Here is a 23576-nt window from a genome sequence, read left to right as displayed (position 1 = left end):
CACTAGATATGCTGCTATAGGCCTAGGCTGCTGAGGGTATTTTTCTCCGCCTCTCCTGTTAAAGGGAGATACTCTGGAGCTTCTGTCACTTCTTTCTTTATCTTTCTATGCTCATAGAATTTATTATTATTGTCAAATCACACTCTCTGTCTGCACAACACTGCTGCTGTCTCTGTGCCTCTGTTCCACAGGTGGAGAACGTGGATGGAAGACAGAAGAAGAAGAAGAAGAAGAAGTTTTTTTTTTTTTGCAAAAACACTTTAATCTCCTTCAAACATTTTGCAGTTTTACATTAGATGAAAGCATTTAAGTGCCTCAGAATATCTTTTGGGGAAAAAAAAGAAAAGAAAAGAAGAAGATATACTTTTATTGATCCCCTCGGGGAAATTACATTTGTCACTCAGGTGTACATTGTTACATTTTTGTGTTAGTTTTTTTTTTTCACAGTATGTACAGGCTTCTGAAACAACCACAGCACACAAAGGGGTCTGTAAGCATACAGTTAGTACACAACACACAACATCAAGCTGTACATCGGGAGGCTTCCTGGAGTGCGCCCCAATAGAGCAGCTCGTAGGGGGGACGGCGCCTTTCTCAAGGTGCTCGAGGTGAGCTGACGCCTTCCACCGTCAGCTCACACTCCGGAGATGTTCTGGCGGGAGCGGGAATCGATCCACCGATGGATGGGCGATCTGTCTTCAAGACGTCTGCTCTACCGCTGAGCCACTGCTGCCCCGGTAATAGGATATCGGACAGGATATCGAAAGGCCTGGAAACCCCCCCCCCAATTCAGCGACAGATCACTATGGACATGAAACTCAAACTGGCCTATCTGCCACTCTCCCACTCTCTCTCTCTCTCTCTCTCTGTCTCTCTCTCTGTCTCTCTCTCTCTCTCTCTCTCTCTCTCTCTCTCTCTTTCCCCTATCTCTCTCTCTTTCCCCTATCTCTCTCTCTTTCCCCTATCTCTTTCCCCAATGTATTTCTCTTTCCCAACCAACAGGTCAAGGTGGATGACCCCCCCTCCAGAGTCTGGGTCCTGCCCGGAGTTTCTTCCTCAATGAAGGAGTATTTCCCCGCCACCGTCGCTTATGCTTGCTCTGGAGGGCATTGTTGGCTTTCTATCTGTAAAGCGCTTTGAAATGTCATCAGATGTGATTAAGCGCTTTATAAATAAAAGTTGATTGATTGATTGATTGATTGATTGATTGATTGATTTAACCAATAACCTGTGAAGTCTGTGCAGGTTCTCTCATCCAGGTCCAGTTGAATCAAAAAGAGGAAAAGTCACATGGGTCTGCTCAAGGTTGGTTGAAGATATTTCACCTTTCACTCAAGAGACCCCTTCACTACTCTCTCCTGGTCCTGTTTGAGATGGTCGTGTGTTTTTATTTCAAAAATATCTGTTGTCTCTTGCAGACTTCGAGGAGGATGGTTGGGTCACAAGAAGTCATTGATCCTGAACTGACCAATTAGCAGCCTGGTGTTGAGTCCAGATCATAGAGTCCAGTAGGAGCATACAAGAAACAACCCAAACCACCAACACCACGAGTCTTGTTATGAGTTCTTTCCATTCAAAAGGGAGTCATTGTTCTGCCCGCCCTCATGTGAGCTGTTCTGGTGACCTGCATCCAGGTGTGAATGTTGTGTTTGCTGGGATTGGAGATCAAGACTGCATCGATGGTGGCTGATAGATGGTGTCTTCCTCCTCTGTTCACAGACATTTCTGTCAAACTGGCTTCCCCAGTTTGACAGAAATGGCTTTTTGAACTCTTGTATATTTTCGCGTAATCCACCTGAGCTGATGGTGGAAACCACCCTTCCACTGCCACCAGTGAACACAGGGGAACTCCATGACACTTACCTGCTGTTGTCCCTGGAGGGCAGAGGATGCTAACAAAATGGGGTCACGGCTCGGGGTATAGTCAGCCGAGACAATGTGGAACCTGGCTTCTGCTCCTGAATGGAGGGGGTCTCCATTACCTTCAAGACAAGACAGAGACTAAAGGGGTGAGTGGGGTGGATGGTGCTCCCTGTGGTGCTCAGGAGACCAGTGATTTCTCCAGGAAGCTCTGTTCATCATGGATGGAGAATCAATGAGATCCCAGCAGCCAATCAGCTGCTCCTCACGGGAAGAACTCACCCCACATGTTTGCTGCCCCTTCCGGGGGCCGTGGCTGCCTCCCCTAGCCCCCCATTCACCTGGGATGGAATAATGGACGTGGCACACTCCATCCTGTCCACCAGAGGGCGGTAGTACATCCTCCACCCTGCCGCTGGCCGCCATGAACCCGAGGAAGAAGAAGAAGCCGAGGGGACGGGAGGACCCACGCAGCGGGGCTGAGCTGGCGATGTAGAGCCGAGGCTGGATGCTGCTTCTGGGCCGCAGGGTTCTTCTTTCCTCCGCACACACACTCAGAGCTTCCTGTCAGGCCTCCCGGGCCACACCGAGCTTCAGACCGGTCAACCTGAGCGACAGACCGCTGATCGGCACCGCGGCGGCCCCAAACAGACGAACCATGCCCGAGAGAAGGCCCTTCGTGCGCCTGCCGACCGACGTCTACCCCGTCAACTACGGCCTGAGTCTGACCCCCGACCTGATCGACTTCACGTTCGAAGGCCGGCTGGAGGCGCTGGTGGAGGTGGGTGTCCCGCAGCCGGGGGGTCCGGACGGGGCGTTATGTAACCGGACCGGACACCGAACACCGCCGGGCCGACCGCTGCTCGACGGCCACTGGCCCCGCGGAGGGGACCTGACGGCGGGTCAGGCCCGACCTCACCGACACGATCCGGGGGCCCAAAGGCAGGCGGGCCGGGAGGAGCGGCGACCCCCCGGATAGTGAAGGGTCAGGGGGGTCGGGGGTCAGCTGACGCCCGCTAGCAGAGTTAGCCCGCTAGCAGAGTTAGCCCGCTAGCAGCGTTAGCCCGCTAGCAGCGTTAGCAGCACCGGCCTGCAGGAAGTAGCTGGTTAGCTTAGCTCCTAGCATCACGTTAGCCGGCTAGCGGCGGCAGTCGGCGGTTCCGTCGTACAGTCACAGGTAACCAGTGACCGGGAACGGGGACCGGGACTGCAGCAGGCGGCACTGGGAGAGAAGAGAGGCGATAGGGGGACGTTCCGGATCAGTTGTTGATCAGTTATCGATCGGTTATTGGCTGTGTGTGACTGTGAGGAGCAACACGACCCCTCCAAACGGAAGTGTCCTCCGGAGGAACCCTTGAGTCGCGAATCCTGTTCAAACGTTGAGAAGCACATCCGTGTTTCCAGGGGAACGTCTGTGGGGTTCAGACACGGTCACGTGACGTCACTCCGCGTCACGGCGTCTTCATCGCCTCGTCTGCGAACAGCACCGGATGGAGGAGGGCAGCCGGTCGGTGGAGCGTCCGCCACCGGGAGTCATCGTGACGTCATCGTGACTGTAGATCAACTACAGTCTGCATTGACAAACGTTCTAAAGTCGTTGCTCTGCTTGCTAGGGCAGTTTGTCAGCGAGAGGCGACCCCTCCCCGTCATGACGTCACGTAGAGGTGAGCCCCCGTCATGACGTCATACAGGCCCTTCCCTGGAGGTTGTTTTGTCCTGGAGTTAGCCGCCTGTAGCCTGTTAGCCTAGTTTATTTGATGCGTTCCAGCTGACCATCGGAGCAGCTGGTGCTGCGTTGCTATGGAAACGGGTTGGGGAAGCGGTCCAGGCTTCGCTGGGTTCCAGCTGCTGTTTGACCAGAGTTCATCAAAGCCTGTGCCTCCAGCTGACATTACGACCTGCAGCCAATCACAGAATAAAGTCCACGTTTAATTGTTCACACTTAGACTCGCACTAGGACGTGAACTGGTGTCAGTCACACCTTCACCAGTGAGAGCAACACCCAGTTTAAGAGAGAACAATGCAGAAACTCCCCTCATTTATCCGGTCATGCTGTCAGAGGCCCCGTCCACGCGATGACGGGGTGTCTTGAAAACGCATCGAAAACGATTTGCGTCCACTTGACAGCGTTTTCATAAAAAGCTCTGTCCACACGTAAACGCAGCAGTGCGTTTTGAAGACGGCTATAAGCATGCCAAACCATGTGGTGGCAGTATTGAGTCAAATTTTATCCAATAGGAATCCTCCGTGTTTTGTTATCGCAACACACGGGGCCATAAATATGACGTCACAGAGGTTTTCGTCGCAGGCAAGACGTCAGCGTTTTTAAAAAGTGGATACGCCGTCCACACGACAACACAGACCCAGCATTTTTTTAAAAATCCACCTCTGCCAGCGTTTTTAAAAAGTTGCGTTTTCGTTCCGGATATCTGCGTTGTCATGTGGACCGAAGGCGTAAACACAACAGAAAAGTTGTGTTTTCAAAAAGTTCTGGCATTGTGTGCACGGGGCCAGAGACCCACCCAGTGGGAAAAGGTTGTGTAGACATGTAATCTGTCAGATGATTGTTTAGTTTCTAGGGTCTGACAGACGTGAAGGTCTGTTGGATTTGAAGGAGAACTTTTTGAAGTTCTTCGTTTTTTTGTTAGATGGTTTTGTGTTTTAAACCTGTTTTGGGGTCATTGTGTTGCTGACGTCTCTTAGTTGGGGAGGTCTTCACCGTGTGCAGCAGACTACCTGGGGCACTCTGTGGGTGTGTGTGTGAAGTGTAAGCTACGCCCTCCTCAGGAGCAGGTGGAGCGGTCTCGTCACGGATCAGGAAGTGACAACGCAGAGGATCCGGGGGTGATGTACCGGGGTGTTTTGACAGAATGAAGGAAACGCTGAGCGGATGTGCTCACCTTGTTCTCCCGAGGTCACCCGGTGGCCCCAAAGTCACCCGGTGGCCCCGAGGTCACCCGGTGGCCCGAGGTCACCAGGTGGTCCCAAGGTCACCCGCTGGCCCCGAGGTCACCTGAGGTCACGTGACCCAGCATAGACGCTCAAAGTGAAACTTCTGCTTTGTGTCTGCTGACAGGTGACGCGAGCCACCAATCAGATTGTGATGAACTGCGCTGACATTGACATCATCACAGCATCCTTTGTGCCGCATGGAGGAGAAGGTGAGGCCGTCTTCAGTCGAGCCGGAGTCTTCCTCTGGCTGGGTTTGTACGTGTCAACTCACTCACACTACGTTCTGAAGAAGTCGCGAGGCAGCTTCATGTGCAGATGTCCGTGTCCACGCCTGAAACTCCACAGGCCATCAGTGGTCTAGAAGGGTTCATCTTCATCATTGCCCACCTGGCCCCCCTGAAGTGGGTCAGGGTCACCTGCTAACCCGAAAGAATCAGGGAATTAGAATTCATCGTTTCGTCTTCAGCACTCGCTTCTGGGTGGCAGGATGTTGGAGCCTTCCTGGTGGACGGGGGGCGTGAGGCAGGGTACACCCCAGGCCTGACGCCAGTGCACCACTGAGCCACATATAGACAGTCAGACAAACAAACGCACACACTCACACCTGCGTGCAGTGTGAGCCCAGTCCACCTGAGCTGCGTGTTTCTGGATGGGGGAGGAAAAACCCACACAGACACGGGAGAACATGCAAACTCCACACAGAGTGGGACTCAAACCTGCAACCGCCTTGCTGTGCGGCATCACCATGTCGCCTGAAATTATGTTTGTAATTCCAGTTTCTAATTTTAATCTTGTAAATGTCGCTGCTGTGCAGAATAAGGTTTCTATCCAGCGATTTTCTTTGTGTTCCGGCCTGACGTCAGGGTATCAGGTAGCTCAGTGTTTCTCTGGTTCCTGACGGCCCGTCTGTCAGTGCTCTCTCTGTCCCACACTGACACAAAGACTTTTGTTAAAATGCATCCAATAGGGTGTTGGAGTGCGGGTGCTGAGATGCTTTCGGGTCAGGCGTGTCCTGTCTTGACCACAGCTCACTGATGACTGGTCACTTTGGCAACTGGATACAGATTTTGGGTTCACACCTGTCACACCAGTCCTATTAGGAAAAGTAAATTTTTCATTCTTGTGCCTGTTTTTCCATTTTAGAAATTAACGCTACAGGATTTAACTATCAAAACGAGGATGAGAAAGTCACGCTGTCATTTCCCAGCACCCTGCAGGAAGGTATGTCGTGTCTCCAGCCGGTACTGCTGCTAAACGCTGCTGAGGAACAGTGAGTTCAGGTCTGGGCACAGCTGAAGGCGCAGGGTAACTCTGTCCCTCCACCCCCCAGGGTCAGGCAGGCTGAAGATCGACTTCGTGGGGGAACTGAACGACAAAATGAAAGGATTCTACAGAAGTAAATACACCACGTCTGCTGGGGAGACCCGCTACGCTGCTGTCACACAGTTTGAGGTGTGTGTGTGTGTGTGTGTGTGTGTGTGTGTGTGTGTGCGTTCAGCAGCATGTGGTGGATGTGTGTGTGATGAATGTGTATCTGGTAGATGTTTGTGTGATGGATGTGTGTGTGTGTGTGTGTGTGTGTGTGATGATGTGTGTGTGTGATTGATGTGTGTGTGTGTGTGTCTCTGCAGGCCACAGACGCTCGCAGGGCGTTCCCGTGTTGGGACGAGCCAGCCATCAAAGCCACCTTCGACATCACGCTGATCGTTCCCAAGGACCGGGTAGCATTATCCAACATGGTATGTGTGTGTGTGTGTGTGTGTGTGTGTGTCAGTACAGTCTTTGTTAGTTATAACTGCATATGCAGTGAATTATTATTACATATACACAAGTCTGACTTTACTGCTCCACCTGGTGGGCCCCTAGGTCTATATACCAGAGGGTTTGGGCCCCTAGGTCTGTATACCAGAGGGTTTGGGCCCCTAGGTCTGTATACCAGAGGGTTTGGGCTCCTAGGTCTGTATACCAGAGGGTTTGGGCTCCTAGGTCTGTATACCAGAGGGTTTGGGTCCCTCGGTCTGTGTGCTGGGAGGTTGGGCCCCTCGGTCTCTGTACTGGGGGGTTGGGACCTTAGGTCTGTATACCAGAGGGTTTGGGCCCCTAGGCCTGTATACCAGAGGGTTTGGGCCCCTAGGCCTGTATACCAGAGGGTTTGGGCCCTTCGGTCTGTGTAATGGGGGGTTGGGCCCTTAGGTCTGTATACCAGAGGCTTTGGGCCCCTAGGTCTGTGTGCTGAGCCTGGGCAGAAGTCTCAGATGGTGGATGAGTCGTTGGCAGTGGCCTTTCCAGTCCCCTGGCCCCTGAAAGCAAACTGGGGATCATCATCCTGCATGTCTTTACTGATCGGTAGCTTCTTGACCTTTTGCCCTCTGGCATTGCTGGCCAGGACTTTGCCATCCTCAGCAGCACAACAATGAAAGTTATTTGCACAGACAAACCAGTAAATCTGTCCAGTTTGTGGTTCCTCATGCCAACCTTTGCTCCAAAAGAATCACATTACAGGGAAGAACACACAATTTTTCTTTCTGCTCCAGAAATTGATTCAGGTAGAATATCACAACGATGTTGAATTAATTTCTGGTTAACAGTACTCTACGTTCATGTGACTTCTCCATGTTCAGTTGTTTAACTGTCTTTACAGAATGTCATCGATCGAAAGCCTCATCCAGAAGATGAAAATGTGGTGGAAGTCACGTTTGCCACGACACCCATCATGTCCACATACCTAGTAGCCTTCGTCATCGGTGAATACGACTATGTGGAAAGCCAGTCGTCAGATGGGGTAACAGTCCGCGTCTACACACCTGTTGGAAAGGCAGAACAGGGGAAATTTGCCCTGGAGGTGAGAGGTTTGAAACCCTGTGACATTTCCAGAGAGCATACGTGGTTAAGCTCTGGGTTGCTTTGCTGCATGTGTTCAAATATTTACCTCCAAACTCCAAAAAGTCATGGTTACCAGCATTGACTGAGGACCGGTTCCAATCACTTCTACCCAAAACTCTAGTCCGTCCTCCCAATCATGAATAAGGCTCATGATTGGTGCATTACCATCATCGACAGCAGGCAGCAGAAAACCATCTAAACCCCTACCCTAACCCCTAACCATCTATACCCCAACCCTAACCATCTAACCCCTAACACCTACCCTAACCATCCTACCCCTACCCCAACCCCTAACCATCTAAACCCCAACCCCATCCCCTAACCATCTAAACCCCAACCCTAACCATCTAAACCCCAACCCTAACCATCTAACCCCTACCCTAACCATCTAACCCCTACCCTAACCCATAACCATCTAAACCTTAACCCCTACCCTAACCATAACCATCTAATCCCAACCCTTAATCCCAATCCTAACCCCACCCCTTCTGTCCAAATTTGCAGGACAGAACAAAAATATGGGTGAGGTAACAGTGTGTTGTGACAGTGTGTGTTGAATCACACCCAGCGTGGGGTTGTGAGTGTGAAACCTGTGACCAGTGATGGAAGCTTGACTATGGTTTTAAGGGGCGGCAGTGTCTCAGTGGTACAGCGGGTCGTCCTATGAGATCGATGGTTCGATTCCCGCTCCTACCCAGCCACCCGGAGTGTGAGCTGACTGGGAGGTGTCAGCTCACCTCTGGAGCACTGCCGAGGCGCCCTTGAGCAAGGCGACATCCCCTTTAAAAGTTGCTCATTTTGGCGCAACAGGAAGGAGCTACCCACCCCGCATGCCTATAGGCCCCATGTGTGTTTGTGTGTTACAGGGCCTGTACACACTGTACCAATGCATGTGATGACTAACTGCTATATTGTGCTGCTAGTCTTCCTAGTAGTATTTTATATTAAAGTGTATAAAACAAAATTAATAAAATAAAAATAAGATTAGTGTTCTGAAGCATGTAGAAGGCATCATCCAAGTTTACTTCAAAAGCAGAGAGGAATTACTTGAAACTGATATTTTACATTTTTTCTAACCACTTACTGCATTTTTTACAGGTTGCAACTAAAACCTTACCTTTCTACAATGACTACTTCAGCGTTCCTTATCCTTTGCCTAAAATTGATCTCATAGCGATAGCTGACTTTGCTGCTGGTGAGTGGTTCGCCATTGGTTGGTTTTACATTGACTACTTTGACACATTTCTACTGAAAGTAATGAAGCTTAATGCAGAGTGCTTCTAACCCTCAGGTGCCATGGAGAACTGGGGCCTTGTGACCTACAGGTAAGCAGTCATCACTCTTTAACTTTAAACATTTTGAAAGTCCGAATGAACTTTAGTTGAAAAATTACACCAATTGTTTCACACATTTAACCACAACAATGCAACTGTGGCAGGTTTTGATTTTTGGTTCAACTGAAATTCAGCTAAAGTTCCCGAACCCACCCCCAGAAATATTCTTCAGACATTCACCACAAAAATTTTATTCACATAATTAAAGCACTTAAAAACAAGACAAATCATTTATTCACAAACCTGACATTTAATGTACATATAGACGTCTAGGCAGAAGAGGGTTTAGAACCCAACAGGTCCACACAAATACAGGCTGGACCTGGCTCATACAGGTGAGGATGAACACCAACACACACCTGGGTTCAAGGCAGCTAAGTGTCCATGAGACATCTCGGTGGACAGGACCACCAGGTCACCTTGATGGACCCAGTTTTGCCTTTTTTGGACTGAGCTGTGCTGATTGGTGGGAACAGAACCCCACCCACTAGGAATCGTCAGCACCTTACACCATTGAGCCCACAATGTACCTGGAACTGCAGAGAAGGAGAACACCATGTGGACACCCCAACGGGGCTCTGTTAAAGCTACCAGAAGATCCTACGTGAACCGGAGAGAGAGGAAGGCAGGCAGGAACATAGTTCTCCCTTCTGGGTAGAACCCAGAAGTTGAACTGGACCTCCAGTCCTTCTACACTAAGATCACACCACCACCCTGAGGTGAGCCGGTTCACCTGAGGGCTAGACACCCAGCTGAGCTGAAGAAGTCCAGGATGAGGGAAAACATCCTGAAGCTTGTCCTACAGAGACGCACCATGACCAGGATGACTACAGGCTCCTGACCCGTCACTAGGAACCTGCAGGCTGCCTCCATGTAGCATGTAGAGCAGCTGCACGCGTGTCCTCTACCTCTGGAGGGGGTCCTCTACCTCTGGAGGGTGTCCTCTACCTCTGGAGGGTGTCCTTTACCTCTGGAGATGTCCTTTACCTCTGGAGATGTCCTCGACCTCTGGAGGGTTCCTCGACCTCTGGAGGGTTCCCTCTACTTCTGGAGGGTTCCTCTACCTCTGGAGGGTTCCCTCCACTTCTGGAGGGTTCCTCTACCTCTGGAGGGTTTCTCTACCTCTGGAGGGTGTCCTCTACCTCTGGAGATGTCCTCTACCTCTGGAGGGTTCCCTCTACTTCTGGAGGGTTCCCTCTACTTCTGGAGGGTTCCTCTGCCTCTGGAGGGTTCCCTCTACTTCTGAAGGGTTCCTCTACCTCTGGAGGGTTCCTCTACTTCTGGAGGGTTCCTCTACCTCTGGAGGGTGTCCTCTACCTCTGGAGGGTTCCTCTACCTCTGGAGGGTTCCCTCTACCTCTGGAGGGTTCCTCTACTTCTGGAGGGTGTCCTCTACCTCTTTCTACGTTAACATGTTATTTCTGGTGTTTTTTAGGGAGACGGCGCTGCTCATCGACCCGAAAAATTCCTGTTCATCCTCCAAGCAGTGGGTGGCGCTGGTTGTTGGACATGAACTGGCTCACCAGTGGTTTGGAAATTTGGTCACCATGGTAATGAGGCACTGCAGTCCGTCATGGGTTTGAATGTAACATGACCTCAGATGGGTGTGCATACAGTGGGCTCATTAGCGCTGAATGTCAGTAGGTCACAGTGGAGCACCATCTGGTGGAGCCAGAACCAACCTTTGTTAAAGCCAGGAGAGACTATTATGGGATGTGTGCCACGCTGTTGTCAGGGTCCAGGAGTCGTGTTCAGGGCTGAGCGACGGGGGGGGTCCATACTGTGGGTCCATCATCGTACCGATGCTGCCGGGGGCCGCTCTGTTCCCAGCGCTAGCACCACCAGACCCCCTCCCAACATGATACCTGATCAGCAGTGAACACTGGGAGGTGTCTGAGGAGAACTCTCCCCCAGTGCTCCAGGAGCAGGAGTGTGTGACGGCCAGCCATCTGAGGCGTGAACCAGCTGCTGAACAAACACAGGACTCAGAACACATGTTTGCAGGAGAGAACTGACCTGGAGCAGCGGAAAAGGCAGCACCCTGCTCAGGCGCCAGGAGTTAGAATGCTTGGTTTCAGGTGAAGGATGTGTGCATTGAGCTGGCAGTTACATGTGATCACATTGAACTCAATGATCCTACTGTATGCACAAACAGTCTGTTGGTCACTATTGAAGGGAGAAAAGCCCTTCAAGGGAATGAAGCAGCACTAATGTCCAGAGGCGTGAAGGTCCGTCTGTTCAATGACCACAACACAACCTAACTACTGGTGTCGGTTATCCTCTGGAGGTCGTGCTCAGTCTCCTGACTTCTGTCTAGTCAGAAGATGCAGCCGTTTGTCCCCCAGCGGTCCAACCTTTAGCTCCATGGATAATCACTAGTGACACCAGGACAGCTGTAGTCTAATAATCACCAGTGGTCTGATGTCAGCAGACATCAACAGACAATAATCTTTATTTATAAATTAATAATCAACCTGTAGAGGAAATTAGTTTAGAATGAAAATCCTTTTTAATAAATTATTCTAATAAAAACTGGATTCCAGAGACGGCACTGATGAGGTTTATTCTGAAATATAGTGACTTACAATCAATACATCACCGTAGGAGAAATACTGTGGGCTTGATTTTTTGGGTAACTGCTGCTAATGAGTCATATGACCAACACCTGTCAAGAGGCACAGGCGCATGCATTCGTCTGTGCCTCATTCCACACAGAAGTCACTTTCCATAATTATGTTTCCCTCGCCGATTCACGCTTCAAGATGCGTGACGTCACTACATTATGGATCGTTAAAATATATATTGAAACGTCAATATTGAAACTTACATCTCATGGAGGACGAGGGAGGGACAGAGGTGAGGAGCACGTGTCTCAGGTGAGCTGTGGTCATGTGATACTTTAGGCACACACTATTGGCTGACAGCGTCCATGTGCTCTGTGTTCAGGGACACGACTCCTGAAGTTTACTTTTGATTTGTGAAGTGGAATGCTTCTGAACGTGCTGCTGGTTTAGGGTCAGTGTGGGGAGGGTTCATAGACGTTTAAACCATACGTAATTTACATTTGGTCGCTATGTTGCTGACTTGTTTTTCACGGGGGTCCTGGAACGAGGGATCGCTGTAAAAAACATTTAAACTGATAAGAGAAATTGAAACACTCCACCCACTGTCCACCGGGTCGTGAGCCGGTGTTTGGGGATTTAAAGTGGTTATGGTGGGGTTGTCATGACGACCAACAATCATCACTGAGATTCTTCTGCTAAAGGAAGACTGTCAGTGTTTGTGAGGAAGTGAAGGGAAACCTTTAGACATGACTGACGTGTGTGTGTGTGTGTGTGTGTGTGTGTGTGTGTGTGTGTGTGTGTCCACAGGAGTGGTGGACCCACCTCTGGCTGAATGAAGGCTTTGCCTCCTGGATCGAGTACCTGTGTGTGGACCACTGCTTCCCAGAGTACGACATCTGGACCCAGTTCGTGTCGGCGGACTACACCCGCGCGCTGGACCTGGACGCCCTGGACAGCAGCCACCCCATAGAGGTGAGCTGCACACACACCACGTAGTGTGTGCTCTGGGGAGACGATTCCTGCAAAATGTAGGGTTTGTTGGCTCTACAGCTGAGCAACATCAGCTGCTTCTATTATTATTGTGGACGTGTGATGGGAGAGAACAGATAATGTGTTTAACGCCGTGGGAGCTGCTTTCAGCCTGATTTTCTGCTGTGTGCTCCAGGTGAATGTGGGCCATCCGTCAGAGGTGGATGAGATATTTGACGCCATCTCCTACAGCAAAGGGGCGTCTGTGATCCGCATGCTGCACGACTACATAGGAGACGAGGTGGGAACATGACCCACTACATATTTAACTGCATTTGTGTGCTGTGGTAATGAATAAGACTAGACATCACTGTTGAAGCTTCATAGTGAAATGCTTCTGTGGCTTCATCCGAAGCACCTGAAGATGAGGACGTGTTTGAAGATGTAAAGAAGTGAGGCCAGAAAGCCAAAGCGCTCCACAAAGCTCAGTTCAGGTCAGAGGCCTGAGGAGTCTTGATGGAGTTGAAACCAGTTTAGCAGCTTTAAGTTGGAATCTGGAGTGAATCAGTTTCTCGTCATGACACCCCGTGTGAAGGAGAACCTTACAGTGGTTCTGCTGAGAAGCTCCGTGTGGACCCGTTCCGTCTGCTTTCACCTGTCTCTCTCTCTCTTCAGGACTTCAGGAAAGGAATGAATTCCTATCTCTTGAAATTCCAACATAAAAATGCTTCAACGGGTAAGACGTGGTAGAAAACATCCTGACCCCGATCCGACACGTCTCGGTTCCTGTGGGTCTGACTCCGGGCTGTTTGTGACAGAGGATCTGTGGGACTGTTTGGAGAAAGCCAGTGGGAAACCCGTCGCCGCGGTGATGGGCTCGTGGACCAAGCAGATGGGCTTCCCCATAATAGTAGTGGACCAGGAGCAGGTGAGCTGTGGTCGTTCTTGTTTTCAGCCTTCCAGCATCTCCTTGTTGTTAGGAAGCAACTCCAAAGTGCAGTTTAAAAAAGTCAGAAAGAAAGTGACACTTTTCAGTTTTGCACCAACTGGTTTCCAGTGAAGGAACACGGCTACTGTCACGGGTCACACGTCTGCCACGCGTGTGACTTCATTCTAGTTCACTAATCCCACATGTGTTCTCGCTTCAACATGTGCGGCTTCACTACTTCATGGATTTTTAGTAGGTGGTCATGTGATGCCGTACGTGCCTGCTATTGGTTGACAGCAGCTGTGTGTGCTGTGTTCACGGTTCCTCCTAAAACTTGAGTACAGACGTGTTTCAAACAGTCTGTGATAACCCGTGTTAACCGTGTCCGTATCTGATCAGAGAGTTTGGAGCCGTTCAGACTGAGACACATCTGTCCATATCCGATATGAAACTAACCCCAATGTGGTTTCAGTCCGTCCCACAAAAATCAGATATCATGTGGTATGGGACTGTTCAGACTACACACGAGACATCTGATATCAGTCTGGATTTGATGACAATCAGATGTAGGAGACCAGTGTGAACGGGGCCTCCCAATGAGCCTCTGACCGTGTTCTCTTTCACAGCGAGGTGACAACCGCGTCCTGAAGATCTCCCAGAAGAAGTTCTGTGCCAGCGGTCCTCCTGATGGTGGGTGTCGCCTTACGCAGCCTGTGATTGGTGCAGACACGTCAGCTGCTTCACCTGTGTCCATCCTACAGGTGAGAGCTGCCCCAGCTGGATGGTCCCCGTCAGCATCTGCACCAGCGACGACCCCACCTGCTCCAAACTCAAGGTTCTGCTGGACAGACCTGAGATGACCATCACTCTGAGCGGCGTCGGCCCCCACCTGTGGGTCAAGGTGAGACCGGACCTCTGGTGGGGCATCAGGGTCACAGCGGGGTCAGAAGGTCCCCCCCTCGCCCTCCGTGTCTGTGTGGGTTCAGAAGGTCCAGGTGGAGCCCAGTCTGAGGGAGTGTCCCCCCCCTGGGTGCCCTCCTGACATCAGCGGGGGGGGGGCAGGTTTACTGGATGTTAAGTAGCTGATTTCTACATTTTGTTGTAAATATTATTAAATGCCCCCCCCCACTACGTGATGAGGCCTGCAGCTGGTTACGTTGTGGTATCAGTGGTAAGGTCTGAAGTCCGTTCTTGATGTTGGTTCATTGAAACATGTACAGCTGATATTTGGTGTTCGTTAAACCCTTTATATGTTTCTTCTGTTTGGTTCACGTTCAGTGGAGTGGAAACATTCTGACGTCCTTGTTCACAGATCAACCTCGGCACCGTGGGCTTCTACCGCATCCAGTACAGCTCCTCCATGCTGGAGAGTCTGCTGCCGGGCATCCAGGACCTCCGCTTACAGCCTGTGGACAGGCTGGGCCTGCAAAACGACCTCTTCTCTCTGGTGAAACTCCAACACACACACACACACACACACACACATCCAGTCACACACATGCAGATTTGGTAATGTTTGATTAACTGATGTCAGTCCAGCACTGAGACACAGCCTCTATTCTGATGGATGAACCGCTCTGGTTCAAAAGGACAGGCAGACGTTAAAAATTAAAAAGATTAAATCCACTTAATTTGTCCAGACGTGGGTATGTTATCTTTACACTCTTCACACTTTCTTTGCATGTGGTTATATTTTTTGGTTAGTCATACGCACATAGTTTTTTTTTAAATACAGGCCCCAGGTCACAACACACTAAGGGCCTGTAGGCATGCAATTAGTAACACATCACACAAACAGGAAGAGGAGGCAGGGTGACGGGTTGCCTCGGCAGTGGCTGGGACGTGAGCTGACGCCTCCCACTATCAGCTCACGCTCCGAGGGATGTCATGGCGGGAACGGGACTCGAACCACCGATGGCTGGGCGAAACACTGTGTTATGCACTGTGTTACACACTGTGTTACACACTGTTAAACACTGTTATTCACCGTGTTATACACTGTTATACACTGTGTTATACACCGTGTTACACTGTGTTATACACCGTGCTATTCACCGTGCTATTCACCGTGCTATTCACCGTGCTCTACACTGTGTTATTCACTGTGTTATACAATGTGTTATTCACTGTGTTATTCACTGTGTTAAACAGGATTTACTACATGCCTGCTGAGAAGAGCACTTTGCAGGAGCGAGGCATGGAATTTTTTGTTACATCATAGTGCACACTATTTGAAACCATAGCGCACTTTGTGTCAGTCACAAGTCACTGTTAGAGGGAATGTGTCCGAACTCGTTCACTGGACTTCACAAAGGGCAGACAGAGAAAATCATTCCTACGCCTCCAGGCAGCCAACCAAATCGCTTCATTTTCTGCTCAACCTGGAACAGAAACAATCATTTTCTGCACGTTTAAAGGTTATATCAGTGAACTGATGAACCCATGGATTTGTATCAGTCCCCTTAACATTGAGTCTATAAGAGCGGATTTTAACTTTGGTCTTAATCCTTCAGTTTTTCCACATTTTTTGGTGTGTAATATCCCTGCTGTACATTTTGTACATTATCAAACGGTCACAACACAATATCAGTGCATGGAATTACTATTATTCTGTGGAGTTATTGTTATTCTGTGGAATTACTTTTATTCTCCATGATGAATTTTGCTTTTGGATGTCTGAACATTCTCAAACTGCGGGAACTTAGTACAAAATTCAACCAAATGGAAAATTTATGCATGATTGGGTTCTGAAGATAGGACAGGAAGTCGTTGTTTAGAACTGTTTTCACCAGTGAGACACTCAGCTGTTCACGTCTGCCACCTTCACAGAGTGGACAGGTGGTGTCCCCTAAAGACGACTGTATGTCAAATCAGTTAATGTCAAATGACTTCTTGAATTTTATTTATATTATGTTGACCCCAAATGACATGAAATGAAGCTTTAAACCTTCATGATGTTTCTGTGAGACTGTCAGCTGCTGGTGGACAGGAAACAGCCGTGTGCTGAAGGGTGACCCTTAGTCTGGAAACAGGAAGTTGTTCTAACTCCACTATCAAGAGCCCATTCTTGACCTGACTTCATGCTTCAAATAAGACATGAAATGTTAGCATGTTTGCAACCCTGACAGAGCTAGAGCAGCAGGACAGCAGCAGCTGATCACATGACTTTAATAGTTTGTATACTAGGGTATAGTATTTAGTAGTATACTCTAGTGTAGTATTTTGTGGGTCCTAACATCAATGCTTGCAGCTTTGGTTCTTCTTCTTCTTACATGAGAGGGGATTCAGCCCTTCACCGTTAGAAACGTGCTTTGGTTTAATAGGAACCCTTTGGAGCTGCCAAAGAGCAAGCGTAGAGTTTTCTGTTAGTAGGTGACAGGAAGTCAGGTCTACATCAGGAAAATATTAGAAGGTTTTTTTGTGCCCTTGAATAGTTTTTGGTTGTTGTTGTTTTTTTCATTTTCCTGCATCGCAGCACTAACCTGACCGTTGTGTTGTGTATTCAGTCTCGTGCCGGCATGATCAGCACAGTGGAAGTGCTGAAGCTCATGGAGGCGTTTGTCAATGAGCCCAACTACACCGTGTGGAGTGACCTCAGCTGCAACCTGGGGGTGTTGTCCTCGCTGCTGTCTCACACCGACTTCCACGAGGAGATCCAGGAATTCATCCGGGACCTGTTCACCCCCATCGGCTTGGAGCTGGGCTGGGACAGCAAGTTAGGGGAAGGTGAGTTCCTACCTGGCCAGGACTAAAGACCGACAGCGTTCAGTGACAGTGAAGACGTCTAAGCTGTGTTTGCTTCAGTCTTTGCTTTTTAAAGGATGCATTAATACCGCACAGTAATGTAGAACACAGTGGGGGGGCGTGCACTTCACACCTAGGCCTTCAGTGATGTCCTACTTGGTCAAACTTGCATAAATACATCCCATAATACTGATGTATCCATCCACCAACACGTGGTAAAGAACGAGATCTGGTCTCACTGATGTATCCATCCACCAACACGTGGTAAAGAACGAGATCCGGTCTCACTGATGTATCCATCCGCCCCCAGCGGCCCGTGTCTCAGGCGTTGCTCCATGTGGAGCCGCTGGTGTCTGGAGGTACTCGTGTAGATGTTTGGACTGTGGACTCACCAGAATGTTCTGCAGCGCCCCCCTGTGGCAGGGTAAGGGTTCAGCACCTGCTTTGTCCTGCAGGTCACCTGGATGCCCTCCTGAGGGGTCTGGTTCTGGGGAAGCTGGGGAAGGCGGGACACAAGCCCACCCTGGAGGAGGCACGGCGTCGGTTCAAGGAGCACCTGGAGGGCAGACAGCCCCTCCCTGCTGACCTCAGGAGCCCGGTGAGCAGAACACTGACCTGACTCAGGGGGTCATCAGAACACCTGGTGGGGTGGGTAGGAGTGTGATCTCAGGTGTGTTTGTTTTACCGATCATGTGCTGCTGTGGGGGTGTTGTCCACAAGGGGGCAGCACCACTCCAGACTGGTGTGGGATGTCATGTGACTCACCACCACTGGTGTGATAGAATCCTGTCCTCTGCCTCCAGGTGTACCTGACGGTGCTGAAGCACGGGGACGGGGCCACGCTGGACGTCATGCTGAAGGTGTGTGTGTGTGTGTGTGTGTGTGTGTGTGTGTGTGTGTGTGTGTGTGTGTGCGCGCATTGGTGTGTGTGCGTGTGTGTGCGTTGGTGTGTGTGTGTGCGTGTGCGTGTACGTGTGCGTGTGTGTGTGTGTGTGTGTGTGTGTGTCACCTGCTGTCCAGCGGTCCTCTAACGTGTGTGTGTGTGTCCTGTAGCTCCACAAACAGGCAGACATGCAGGAGGAGAGAAACCGCATAGAGCGTGTTCTGGGGGCCATCTCCGCCCCCGACCTGATCCACAGAGTGCTGCTGTTCGCCCTGTCGGTACGACACCCGCCGGGTCACCTGGTGCTCCAGAGGGGGGTCATGCTCTCGTCAGTAGGGTCACAGACACACTGATGGGGTCTCATGTAGCTCTGTTTACTGCACACACACACACACACACACACAGACACACAGACACGCACACACAGACACACACACACACACACAGACACACACAGACACACACACACGCACACACAGACACACACACAGACACAGACACACACACGCACACACACACACATACACACACAGCTTGTTGGTCCATGATGAGCTGCTGCCCGTGGGGCCGCGGGGTGTGTGGGGCCGTGGGGTGTGTGTGTTGTTGCTGGCAGCCGTTTCACCAGCGGGATGTAGGTGGGCTGTAGGTGCACTAGGTTGTGGTCTGATTTACCTAGTGGAGGGAGGGGGGTGGCGGTGTATGCCTCCTTAGCATTAGCATAGAACAGATCGATGGTTCTGTTCTTCCGTGTGGGACAGTCTACACACTGGACCATTGTGGGGAGAGATGAGTCCAAGGTGACGTGGTTAAAGTCACCGGTGATGATGACGAGCGCCTCCGGGTGCCGGGTCCGAAGAGCAGAGGTGGTCCCACAGATGGTCTCTCGTGCAGTCTCTGGGTCCGCACGTGGGGGGATGTAGACAGCCATGATGATGACGTGTGAGAATTCACGCGCCAGGTAGTAGGGTCTGATGCTAACAGCTGTTAGCTCCAGGTCGCGGTTACACAGTGTTGATTTCACCGTCACATGTCCCGGATGGCACCATCTATCGTTGGTGTAGATGATTAATCCACCTCCTTTCTTCTTACCGGCGGTGTTCGTGTCCCGGTCCGCTCGGACGGAGGAGAAGCCGGTTAGTCTGACGTTAGTGTCCGGCACGTCTCCAGTTAGCCACATCTCTGAGAACACCGACCGGCTGGTCTCCCGGTAGCGATGATCAGTCCTGCACAGCGCCGTCAGTTCGTCCACCTTGTTGGGTAGAGAGTTCACGTTCCCCGTGATGACGGAGGGACGGAGGGCTTGACTCTCCTCCGGTTAGCGGCTCTAGCCGTTAGTCTAGTCCTTTCAACGCGACCCGCTCGGCATCCGCGGAGCTCAGGGGGATGAGATCGCGTGTTGCGGGGTCTCCTTTGACCCTCATGGACATCAACTCCTATTATTATTAAGTTATTATTATTATAGTATTATGATAGTTATTATTATTTTTATGACATTGTCATATATTATTACTATGATGATGATAGGTATTATTATGATAGTTATTATTGTTATAGTTATTATGATAATATTTTTTCAGAAATTATTATGAGGGGAACCGTGGAACCAAGGTCATGTGACCATAAGCTTAAAAATGAGCCTATGAACACGCAGCAGCTCCGCCCAAACGCCCGACTGTCGCCCAGTTTGTTGGTACAGGTGTAGATGTAACTAAGGAACAGCTCAGAGGCTCTGAGGCGTTTCTCATCAGGGTTCCGTCTACAGCTGCAGACCCACTGACTGATGATCACACACACAGAACGTACAGTGTGAACACCTGTGTCTGCTGCTGGCAGGAGGAGGTGCGTCCCCAGGACACCGTGTCCGTCATCGGGGGCGTGGCAGGAAGCAGCCGACAAGGTCGGAAAGCAGCCTGGAAGTTTGTGAAGGACAATTGGGAGGAGCTGTACAACCGCTACCAGGGGGGGTTCCTCATCTCCAGGCTCATCAAGGTTTGGGTCATCGCCACATGCCTTCAACTCCGCCCACCAGAACGCCATCTCACCTGTTCTCTCTCATCTGTTCTCTCTCACCTGTCCTCTCTCACCTGACCTCTGTCACCTGATCTCTCTCACCTGTTCTCTCACCTGTCCTCTCACCTGTTCTCTCACCTGTCCTCTGTCACTGTCCTCTGTCACCTGTTCTCTCACCTGTCCTCTCACCTGTTCTCTCACCTGTCCTCTGTCACCTGATCTCTCACCTGTCCTCTCACCTGTCCTCTGTCACCTGATCTCTCACCTGTCCTCTCACCTGTCCTCTGTCACCTGTTCTCTCATCTGACCTCCCTCACCTGTCCTCTCACCTGTTCTCTCACCTGTCGTCTTTCACCTGTCCTCTCTCACCTGTCCTCTCATCTGTCCTCTCTCACCTGTCCTCTCTCACCTGTCCTCTCTCACCTATCCTCTCACCTGTCCTCTCTCACCTGTCCTCTCTCACCTGTCCTCTGTCACCTGTCCTCTCTCACCTATCCTCTCATCTGTCCTCTCTCACCTGTCCTCTCTCACCTGTCCTCTCTCACCTATCCTCTCACCTGTCCTCTGTCACCTGACCTCTGTCACCTGATCTCTCACCTGTTCTTTCACCTGTCCTCTCTCATCTGTCCTCTTTCACCTGTCCTCTCTCACCTGTCCTCTCTCACCTGTCCTTTGTCACCTGTCCTCTGTCACCTGTCCTCTCTCACCTGTCCTCTGTCACCTGTTCTCTCACCTGTCCTCTCTCACCTGTCCTCTCTCACCTATCCTCTCACCTGTCCTCTGTCACCTGACCTCTGTCACCTGATCTCTCACCTGTTCTTTCACCTGTCCTCTCTCACCTGTCCTCTCTCACCTGTCCTCTCTCACCTGTCCTTTGTCACCTGTCCTTTGTCACCTGTCCTTTGTCACCTGTCCTCTGTCACCTGTCCTCTCTCACCTGTCCTCTGTCACCTGTCCTTTGTCACCTGTCCTTTGTCACCTGTCCTCTGTCACCTGTCCTCTCTCACCTGTCCTCTCTCACCTGTCCTCTGTCACCTGTCCTTTTTCACCTGTCCTTTGTCACCTGTCCTCTGTCACCTGTCCTCTCTCACCTGTCCTCTCTCACCTGTCCTTTGTCACCTGTCCTTTGTCACCTGTCCTCTGTCACCTGTCCTCTCTCACCTGTCCTCTCTCACCTGTCCTTTTTCACCTGTCCTTTGTCACCTGTCCTCTGTCACCTGTCCTCTCTCACCTGTCCTCTCTCACCTGTCCTTTTTCACCTGTCCTTTGTCACCTGTCCTCTCTCACCTGTCCTCTCACCTGTCTGCAGCTCACCGTTGATGGATTTGCTAACGACAAAATGGCCGCTGAGGTGAAGGTGAGAGACTCCCAGACGGTTACTGGTTCCACTGGTGGCTGTGAACGTGTGCTAAAGTTGTAGCATTGTCTGAAGAAAAGGAATCAGCCAATCAGGATCACCAGGGCCTCAAGCGAGTGAACAGGGGGGCGGGGCCTCATTCACTAGTGGTGCAGTGAACGGAGCCAAACGTGCTGCGTTCACTACTTTTCACGTTGGTGAGGTTGTTTTGGTGAAGTTCCTTCACATGAAGCCCAGGCAGAACAAAGGAACCCAGCGGCCCCCCTCAGAGCCAGAGGGGCGGCGGGGGGGTTTCTGGCAGCAGGTCAGGACCCCCCCCACCTTTACCGCTGGGCGAGACGAGAGCCTGTCGTATGCCGAGGGTCATGTTGGGCCGAGGTGTGTTTGTGTCAGTGTTTTCTGATGCCTGTGTGTGTGTGTCTGTGTGTGTGTGTGTGTCTGTGTGTGTGTGTGTCTGTGTGTGTGTGTGTGTCTGTGTGTGTGTCTGTGTGTGTGTGTGTGTCTGTGTGTGTGTGTGTGTGTGTGTCTGTGTGTGTGTCTGTGTGTGTGTGTGACCTCTGGTGTCAGAGTTTCTTTGACAGCCACCCGGCGCCGTCGGCGGAGCGTACCGTGCAGCAGTGCTGTGAGAACATCCTCCTGAACGCCGCCTGGCTGAAGCGAGACGCCGACGACATCCACCAGTATCTCCTGCAGCGCAAGGCCCCCCTCGTCTAAGCCCCGGTTCCCCCAGCGATGTAGCTGCTGCGCCCCCCACCCCCCAACATCTACCCCAGACCCAGTGAAGGTTACAGCTCATTACTGCAGTTTGTCCGACCCCCCCACCTGAACAGAAAGACTCCTGTTAGTGACGTAGAGCCATTGTAGTCATTGTGCCCGTTTGCCCCCGAGCAGCGCCGGTTCTCTCAGAGCTCTGGCCCCTGACCCGTCACCCCTGACCCCGGATCACGCGGCCTGACGCACACACACACACACACACACACACACACACACACCCGTCTCTGCGTTGTAGCTGAGAAAACTGTGAATCTCTTCAGGTTTGGTTTTGTTGTGTGTTAGCTGCGTGTTCGTGGTCTCAGGCCACGCCTCTGCCCCCGCCCTTCTCTTTCAGGCGCTGTGATTGGTCACCTGGGCAAAAGGAACCTGAACAGTTTCTACCAAACCAACTGTCCCTATTCCAACAGCTGTGGAGGGGGGGTCACGTCTCTCAGTCCAGTTTAAACTGAAAGCGTGTGAATCCACCTGCAGCTCTGCCCACACATTCTGTAGAGTTTGAATCTATACTTAACTTTGAATCTGAATTTTAATCTTCCTCAGTAGGTTTGGAAGTCGGGGCTTCGTGATGGATTGAATTTACGCTGCTGTCAAACTGAGAAGCCTCAAATGAGTTCAATACTTTGCAAAAAATCTTGAGGACAGAAACGGCAGCAAAATAATCCAACATTTACCACAACATGATGGAGATTCGTTGTGGATCAACAGCGGTCAAGACCCCCCCCAACCTGTCCATACTGAAAACCCCCAAAACCACAGCTGGTGTTCACTGAAGTGCAGATGATTGTGAAACGAGTGGTGTGACATTAGTACGGGCTGATTTTGATGAGTGGAATGACAGCATGCATGCCTGGAAATGGATTTGTAATTTATTTTATATTATCACAGAGGGGAGGCGTTATTATTGGGAATGCAGGTGAATAATGTTTGTATATAACAGCTGAAATACACAATTGAAAATATAAATGGTTCTAAATTGACATTGAGAGAACAAAGAAAATTTAAATATCTTAAAATGTTTGGGTCAATTAGGTGTCTAGAAAACTTTCAATCAGCGTTTAAGTTTGTGCTGTGCAGAGACGTTAAATGTTTTCTTGTCTTATTTTCTGAATCTGACTTTAGTTCAACTTGTGGTTCTAACTTTGAGAAACAAAAATCAGGAAATCAGGTGGGATGACTTTGAATTCAGCAATGAAAAGCGAAGGAAATGTAAATATGCAATCCAATAAAGTAACACTTGATACATCATCTGGGTTTGCTCTCTGTGTGTGTCCTGTGTGTGTGTGTGTGTGTGTGTGTGTGTGTGTGTGTGTGTGTGTGTG

The 23576-nt window shown here is 50.6% G+C and overlaps 1 protein-coding gene across 1 annotated transcript; it reads left to right on the top strand.

Annotated features, from left to right (window-relative positions):
- The first annotated feature begins 1000 nt into the window (after positions 1–1000).
- On the top strand, positions 1001–23502 carry npepps (aminopeptidase puromycin sensitive). The gene is made up of 23 exons (XM_068321385.1): positions 1001–2641; positions 4937–5021; positions 5956–6033; positions 6143–6264; positions 6444–6551; positions 7454–7654; positions 8794–8890; positions 8987–9020; positions 10464–10578; positions 12400–12564; positions 12758–12862; positions 13237–13297; positions 13380–13489; positions 14116–14179; positions 14251–14390; positions 14802–14936; positions 16996–17215; positions 17689–17831; positions 18037–18093; positions 18287–18394; positions 19950–20105; positions 21436–21483; positions 22051–23502. The coding sequence occupies exons 1-23, from the start codon at positions 2369–2371 to the stop codon at positions 22195–22197; spliced, it is 2772 nt and encodes a 923-aa protein (XP_068177486.1). The 5' UTR covers positions 1001–2368; the 3' UTR covers positions 22198–23502.
- The last annotated feature ends 74 nt before the right edge of the window (positions 23503–23576 follow it).

This window comes from Antennarius striatus, chromosome 8 (assembly GCF_040054535.1).
Source record: "Antennarius striatus isolate MH-2024 chromosome 8, ASM4005453v1, whole genome shotgun sequence".
NCBI classification, from domain to species: Eukaryota; Metazoa; Chordata; class Actinopteri; order Lophiiformes; family Antennariidae; genus Antennarius; species Antennarius striatus.
The sequence above is the reverse complement of the archived record's forward strand: the minus strand, read 5'-3'. Positions and strand labels throughout refer to the sequence as shown.